Below are 8,280 nucleotides of genomic sequence, written 5' to 3'. Positions count from 1 at the left end.
AACTAATCGCATGCATTGCCATAGTCAACATGATTTTTATATCAGCTCTATGTTTTAAAAACAACAAGGAATAAATCGTCTCCTTTTCACAAATATAAATATATTTTATGTTTAGTATGTACAATAATGATTTGCCATCATCAACAACATTAGTATTGAAGGGAGGAAAAAAAAAAAAAAGCATGTCAGTAAACTTTTGCTAATGGATACAGACACTGCAAAGACAGCCATGATTGATTGGCGTGCTCAAGCACTCTCTCTGAACATGAAGCGAGACAATAGTAGTTTTATTGAGAAGGCTGGTGGTGTGGCTGCGCCGTGCCATGCCGCAGTCTACTAGTCCTGAGAGCTTCGAGTTTCGCTGTCCTCCTCCAGCTCCCATTCAAAGTTCTGGCCAGTCATTTGGTAGAACATCATGTTAAAGGGTTTGTAGAACTTGTGCAGCCGCCGAATCACATCCGGGTCAATTTTAGGGTGAGTTCTCCCTTTAGACTTGCCGAGGCATCTGGGAGTGCTGCTGTCCTCTGGCTTCTTCAGACACGGAAATCCTTTTGTTTTATTGAAGTAAAAGTGTTTGTCTGTGACGATCCGTTTGAGTCCCAGGAAGTCCTGCACTTTGGCCATTTCGCCTGCAGGATCCACAATGAGCCTCTCCCCGCTGACAAAGTGCATTTGCGAGAGAGGGAAGTACTGCATCCAGCTCTCCAGGTGGAGCGCATATATTCCTATACGCAATGCACTCCATGAAGCGTCTATAAGACCCAGCGTCCGGTTCTTAAAAGCCAGAACCTCAAAGGTCGGGATCTCAGGTTTCTTGGACAAAGTCTGTGTATAGTCTGAAATGGCTCTAGTGACAGGATTACGCACCACAATAATAAGCTTGATGTCCCTGGCCATGGAGTGGATGCGCTTTGGGGCATGGTTAGTCACAAAGTAGCTGGGTGTCTTCTCCATGGTGATCTGCCCCTCCAGGGTTGAAGGCATCAGGTCTCTGGGAACACAAATAGCAGAGAAAAAAAAGCAGCTTAGCATGGTATTATCCTCAACACCTCTTGCAGTGCAAATGAAATACCCAAGGACACGGTGAGAGCAAATTTGGTACATTTATTAAGCAGTACATTATTTGAAATTACAAGTGAAAATAACTGTTATTATCACTGGACATTATGTTGTGAGGAGAAACATACAGCTAATTACATCCATGGAGTAACATGGAAGAGATAAAAGAAAGAAGATGAAACGGCAGGCAAGCAAGTATGCTCATTGCTTAATTGACTCCATCTGTGTTACTCCAGGAGCTGTTTTGGAACTTTAATAATGAGTTCGCTGCATATCATTAATACTGGGGTGCCTGGGGTATTGTTTTGTCATACATTTATTATGCATGCTAGGCTCACACTCTGTGCAGGCAGTTTTATTTCTTATGCACATGCACTTCCCCTGCAATGGGTGCAGGCAGCTCTTTTCTTCTCCTCTCTGTACGTTTAAGGTTAGGGGCTGTTCATTGAAGGCAGCCGTGATTAATTATGAGATTCAAGGTGATAATTTGTAGTACAATAGAAATGTCCCCGACTTGAGAAATTTATCTCGGGGATAACGGGAAGCCATTTGCCATTGTCACAAATATTATGTTGAACTTGGTCTGTGAGAATGAGTTGTAGGATACGACAGTGCAGAGGCAAGTATATCACACGCACAGAAGCGAGTCTTGTTTCTACAGTTTCTATTTTTGTATCAATAATAAAGCATAGCATTCGCCTCAAGCAAATCCTTATCAAATGTTTACACTGATGTTAATTCCAATCCGTGCTGTTTTCTTTGTTTGTAGGCTATGTGATTCAGTGCTAAATTGGTGCATTAAATCCTCTGTGTGACACACCGTTTATTTAACTACCAACAAACACAAGCACAGGAGCTTCACAACATAACGTAAAGAGAAACAGAATTCAAAGATGCAGACTGTTTTTTTTTTTTTTTTTTCTCCACAAATTAAGTAATGTTTGCTTGGGAATTAATGTATAAACAGCAAACCACAATCTAAATTATTCCATCCGGAGGCTCACAGATTTAGTGCACAAAATTTTCTATAATTCTGGGATAAAAGCTATTTCCTTCTCCCTGCAATATTTTTTTTTCTATTACGCTGCCCTGCATCACAAACCTACAGTTGTAACGATATAGTCACATCAATCATTTGCATCTTGGACATATTCTAAATTAACTGTTCTCCAGCAAAGAATCCAATTTACTCTGCAAAACATAAGGGCTGTTATGCACATATCGACCACCCTCACACACACACACACATGCACCCATGGATACTAGGCTGAAAATCTCACAAGTGGCCTGGTAATTGCATCTCAGTAACAGTATTGCCTTCCTGATGGGTAATTTCCCTCCGGATTATGTTTGTCTCTTGACAGTATAGAACTGTGGTTACTTCTTGGCCTGTAATGGGATATTAAACATATCTACAGATAGCATAGTGACTAGAAAGAGTATTAGTTTTCATTATATTCTATCACTTTCCACACTTCCTCCTTTACAGTAATGAATAGCTAAAGATTTTTGTAACCTTTCAAGGACTTCAGATCTGTCTGCCATTTAACTCAACTTGAAAGTACAGTAGGTGGTCCAAGGGTGCAACATCACCGTGTATGGTGATAAAAAAAAAAAAAAAAGAAGCTCAAATACACTGTAGCGAATCACCTTGAAACAACTAATTTCCTACTGTATGGACATGAGGTGCAGCGTCTCACTGGTAATGCGCTGTGCATCTTTGGAGCATATCCAATTGACGGGACAGATGTACAATGTTCAAGGTTACCTTTTTGCACATCACAAGCTATTGTCCTCATCTGGCTCAATGCTAATCATCATATATTTAATTATAAAACGAGGGAAACTGCACAAGCAAAATACTTTGTTACGTTACCGAGGCTCCATTTTGATGGGGAATCAGTCATGGATCATGTACATCTAAAATGTCAGTGGGACGGTGAGGCGGGACGGAAATCAAAATGCTGATAAATAAGCTAATTTCTCCATGCATGGCAAATGACTCCTCTGGCCTTGCAGTCTAGTGGAACTGGAGTAAACAAGAGCAAACAGTTAACTCGTTTTTTTTTTTTTTGTTTTTTTTTCTCAGCATCAGCTGCTGAGCTCAACGCAGGTCATTCAGGTGGGTAGGTAAATGAAATCCATAGCGCTAAAGAGGCCCTGCTTACCATCTGCTGTTTACCGCCTCAGACCGAGAACATACCACATAACATTTACTTCTTGCTTTTCAGCACATGTCCAAAGATTTATTTACATAGAAAGCAGAAGTGTGAAGACAAAGGTGTATCATACTTGGAGTAGGGAGTAACTTTTAATGATCTTTACCATGAGAGGTATGCTACAGTATGCTTAGAAGGGAATTACCTTTGTTGCGCTGAGAGATACAGAATATGGAATTAAATGATATAGCAAAACTAATACTAAAGTCATTAACATTTCCTTAGAAAACATCTGAACACAGTCTCATTACGTTTCTATAATTTGTAAAACTTCTGACAAAATCCCTCGAAACCAGATCAATTATGTGTAGCTAAAACATTATCCAAGTTAGACAAATAAATAATAACAGAGAAAATCAGCCTATAAAACTACATTTGTATTGTGGTCATGTACTTCAACTTAGGAAGGAAATCCATTTCACACCCACTCCACGTGAAATCCAGATCCGGAGGATGCCCAGTTGTCTCCAAAGGTTCATTATTCAGACTGTGCAGTATACCAAATCACAGCAAATTTTTTGTTTGTTAAGACAGAAACTAATCTTCGCAGATAATCACAACTCTTCATGCCTAAACGCCCACCATAAAAGTGCTCTGAAACATGCCCAGGCATTTAACTTAATGTTTCATTATGTTCTGTCAAACTAGTGCACGGGGAATATTTGGAGGCATGATGAGGTGAGGGATCATGCTAATTTACATTCCTAGATACTAATAGGTCCAAGCTGTTTCTTGAGGAATAGACTTTCTCCAGAGATTTTTTTTTCTTCTAATAAGCACTGGCAGAGACAGAAAAACTTCCTCAGTCTCTCATTTGGATTGATCACAGCTCTGCTGCAGAGTATCAATCTGACGAGCTTCCTCCATGTCATGTCAAATACAATCAATTATTCTAAAAGAGTCCACTCATGATAAACTCTTGAGTCCTCATAGAGAAAGTTTTGGAAACACTACCAGTGATGTGGGCAGACTTCTGTGATTCTCTGAATAATTGCTAAAAAACAATATGAGATTTAGGTGTGCATTATTGGAGATGTCTTATTTTTTGTTTTCCATCAGTATTTACTCAGAAACAAGTAGTAATCTCTCTGTCATGGAGATGTAGGAATATTTTATCTTTGGCGGAAGAAACAATTCATTCAAGTTTTATAAAAAAGAGTTTTTTCCTGTTTTGACAGGAAATTTTAAGTAACATCTTAAATAGTTGATGACATTTCTCAGAAAACCAGTGCCTTAACTATCAGTGCAAGCAGACAATAGAGAGAGAAAGGAATGGTAATTGAATTGAGGTGTTTCTATGAGGTCCGACTGCAAATATCAATTGCGGCTACTCATCAACAGCAGTCAGTCAAGACATTTGAAGTGAGAGACACTGTGGTCAGTTTGCAATGAATAATCCCATCATTACACACTGAGTGACATGTTTGTGATTACAGCAGCACAAAGAACAAAGTCACTGGTTTACTGAGAAGTGGAGAGAGAGAGAGAGAGAGAGAGAGAAAAAAAAAAAGAAATGGCCAGTCAAATGAGTCATTCTTCACCCGGCTCCCAACAAGTGGATGCGTACATGTTTGGCACACATAAACGCAAGCCTACAGGCCAGAGCAAAGAGTCCTATCGGGTCTGTTATGGAGTGGGAGGCATTGTTTTGTCACGGTTAAGGTGCAACTTTTAGGAGGAAAACAAGAGTACGTTGCCATTCTCAGCGATCAGTTCGGTAATGATAGAGTGTTTGGGTCCAGATGGGTTTGTTTTTGTTTGTTTGCAAACCTGAATCTGACCTTTCCACCTGAGTGTAGTGAAAGGATCCATGGGGTGATCTTACCTTGAAGCTATCCACTGAATCCTCAATGTTGTAAATAGCACAACTGTAGTTTAAATTGTGATTTTTTTTCCCCATAGTTATATAATCCTCTCGAACTATGAATATACTAAGGTTGACTGCATGAGGACAAGTGACCAAATCATGGAAACTGTCAGTCAAAGAGAAATATAAAAAACTAAAATATGTTTCTTGCAAATCCCATACTGTGACTGTATGATTTTCTAGTGTTTTTCTGATGCATTTCTGTCTTCAAATTATTTAATTCAGATATTGGACAGTCACTGAAGCTCTGGTGGAAATTCAGCTACAAAGGCCACCTCGCCCTAGCACTCCTCACTCACACCTATTACTTCTCCATATACTTTTATCCAATTAGTATACTTCACATTCTTCACACATTTACTCCCATGCCAGTCCATCCATTTATTTCCTTTTTATGGTTCCTGCTGGGATCATTTATCCAGTACCTCTTCTGGTCACTTCCAAATCCAACATGTCCTCCAAACTTAATGACAAAATACACTCAGTTGACAGATTATTACAGGAGGTGGAGGTATAGCTAAAACTTAAGTCTAATACAACATCCTACGGTGTTCAGTTTTTGTTGAAACTGTTTCAGAGAGTTGTTGCTTCAACTTTATGGCCATTTTGGAGGCTGTAGTTTGTGGTGCTCTGCAATTGTATTGCATCAAACTGAGAGGTATTTCTAATATTTTGTCCACCTCATTAAAATCAGTGAGGTATGATAACTTCATGCCTCTACTTTTGTTTCAGTGAGACAACAATCATTTTCTCAAGAGGTCTCTGTCAGGCATAAGTTGTCTGAAAGGCCCTGAAAACTTATTTTCTCAGTCACCTTATTATGAGTGATGGGCAATGATAACCTTAATGTTAATACACCTACTTTGCATCTTATATTCTTATTGTCTTTTGGGTGCATCACAGTGCTCCACTTTCTATCACCTCCAGAACATCTCCAGAGTCTTTTGCCTACACATTTTTATCTCCACACCAGATATTGCATGTAATATTTTTACGCCTGATGATGGGATTTATGCCAAATTATCCTGTTTATAAATATAGTTAATTATCAATATTACTATTGGCGGTCTCTCTGGAGTTTTAGTGACAAGAAAAGAACGTCTGTCGAATGGCAAGAAGAATAAAACGGTGGGACTAATTAAAACACAACACAGCCTCCCCACTATAAATAAGGCCATTATACTTTACTTCTGCAGGACTGTGAGCTTCAACAGAATAGTTGAGGACAGAAGTGACAGCTGGTCCTGATCAAAACCTTATTCCCTGTTCTCTTCCGGAGATCCCCTAAAGACCGTCCCACTTCCAACAGTACATGGCAAGCCAGGTACTTCTCTTCCCACATCACTAGACTGTAGCACTGAGATCTGAAGCTGTGTCCAGATGCCCTTTGGACACATCATGATAAAGCGTTATGATGAGAAAAACTGTGAGGATGTTTGGAAAGCTGTACCACCCCACATCATTAGTCCTCAACGGTGTATATGAGCTACAAAATGTGTCTATTTTTAACTGTATTAAAGTCTGGACAGAAAATGAAAGCAATCTTATCACAAATCAAATTATCAAAAGGATTTTGCTGTTTTCAAGTTCAGTATTACTGTCAGTAGTTTTAATATTACTGTCTATAAAAAAGACTCTGATTTCTCCTCCCAAATCTAGAGATAAAGAAACAGTACAAACCCCAAACCAAAAATAATACTCTTACGTAATGGCTCATCTGTGCTCTAATAAGAAATAGCAGTGTGCCACTCCTCTGAAAGATCATTTACTTATTTCATTTTTTTGTTTGTTTGTTTATTTGCTTTTGGAAGGCTGATGAGAGCACTTCAGGCTACACTCATTCAATTTGATCACAATTGTCCTCAATATTCTGTTATTGGTGTCACAACGGCAGAAACAAGCAATTGTGATGTGTTGGTCCCGGCTCTGCAGTAATTGTAAACAGACCCATAAAAAAAAACAAAAAAACAAGGGTGCTCGTCACTGTCAGCGTTGTTTATTTATAAAGTTGGAACACAGACAGAAAACTATTACCTGAAACAGAACGTACCAATTATATAGAGTTTATTATATTTATATGCAGGATATCAATGCCTGTCAGTAGAAAATGGTTTGTTTTCTTATAATCTATTTCTCCAAGTTTTTAATTGTAGTCTCTCCTGTTTGTGATGTTTCAGTGAAAAGTATATAAGTTAAATGTTTAAACATGTTCATTCATCTCTGCATATTTCACTTTTATTAACCTACATTGCTACAAGACCCTCACAATATGTATTAGCTCAAAGAAAAGCACAGAATGGCCAACTATAATTGGAAGTCACACCTGAATACGTCAGAGTCAAAGGCTAAAATTTACATCCAGGAAATGTTGCAGATCCGGCTCAGTTAAGCAGAACCAATTAATATGACAGTTTGAACATGATAGATTTCCTTGCCTGAGAAAAAAATAAATAAATAAAAGGCAGAAAGAATCCGATCATTTTACTGAAGTTGACCGCAGATAAAACTCTGCACAGTCTGACGGCAGGATATGAAGCAACATTTTACATGAATTCGCCTTTTTTGCTCATTCATGCTCATTCGCTACATGGCATATTCATGGATGAATGAATGATTCCCTCCACATGTAGATTGTTTAAGGCATACTTGTCTTAAGTGGGTTCATCCGAGGTACAGAAGTCTAACAGTATTTGTAAATTTAGAAAGTCATTTTCAAAATTAGAGCATTTTTAATCTACAATTGCACACTGTGCACCAAGCCTGAAGGGATACAGCATCTGACAAGATGACAAAATTGAAGGGCATCAATTATTGTGTGGATAAACAAATGGCTACAGAAGATATAAACTGCTTTCCATCAGAGCAAAGCCATATGGCTGAAACCATCATCAGAACAAATGGAATAAAACCGGTCATTAAAGACATCAAATTAAACACCAGCTGTATCCAATTTCATTGTTTGCAACAGGTATATTATATATAGATTCTTTGCAGATACAGAATGACTATACATTACAGACAGCCAATACTGACTGTATGCTGCCCCAAGGTATAAAGGCATGTAGGACAGAGGTTGTCTGTCTTTTTTTCTTCTTTTTTTTAATATCCAACAGGTTATTTTTTTGGCAGTGCTAT

General features: G+C 38.5%; 1 protein-coding gene across 1 annotated transcript in view; it reads right to left on the bottom strand.

The window, feature by feature from the left end:
- Positions 1–225: 225 nt before the first annotated feature.
- The window catches only part of hs3st4 (heparan sulfate (glucosamine) 3-O-sulfotransferase 4), a 79,911-nt gene continuing 71,856 nt past the window's right edge, over positions 226–8,280 (bottom strand). Inside the window, exon 2 of the mRNA XM_042391712.1 lies at positions 226–991. Coding sequence (XP_042247646.1) covers positions 337–991 — 655 coding nt within the window. The 3' untranslated portion in view covers positions 226–336. The remainder of the gene's footprint in view (positions 992–8,280) is intronic.

This window comes from Thunnus maccoyii, chromosome 18 (genome assembly GCF_910596095.1).
Source record: "Thunnus maccoyii chromosome 18, fThuMac1.1, whole genome shotgun sequence".
NCBI classification, from domain to species: domain Eukaryota; kingdom Metazoa; phylum Chordata; class Actinopteri; order Scombriformes; family Scombridae; genus Thunnus; species Thunnus maccoyii.
The sequence above is the reverse complement of the archived record's forward strand: the minus strand, read 5'-3'. Positions and strand labels throughout refer to the sequence as shown.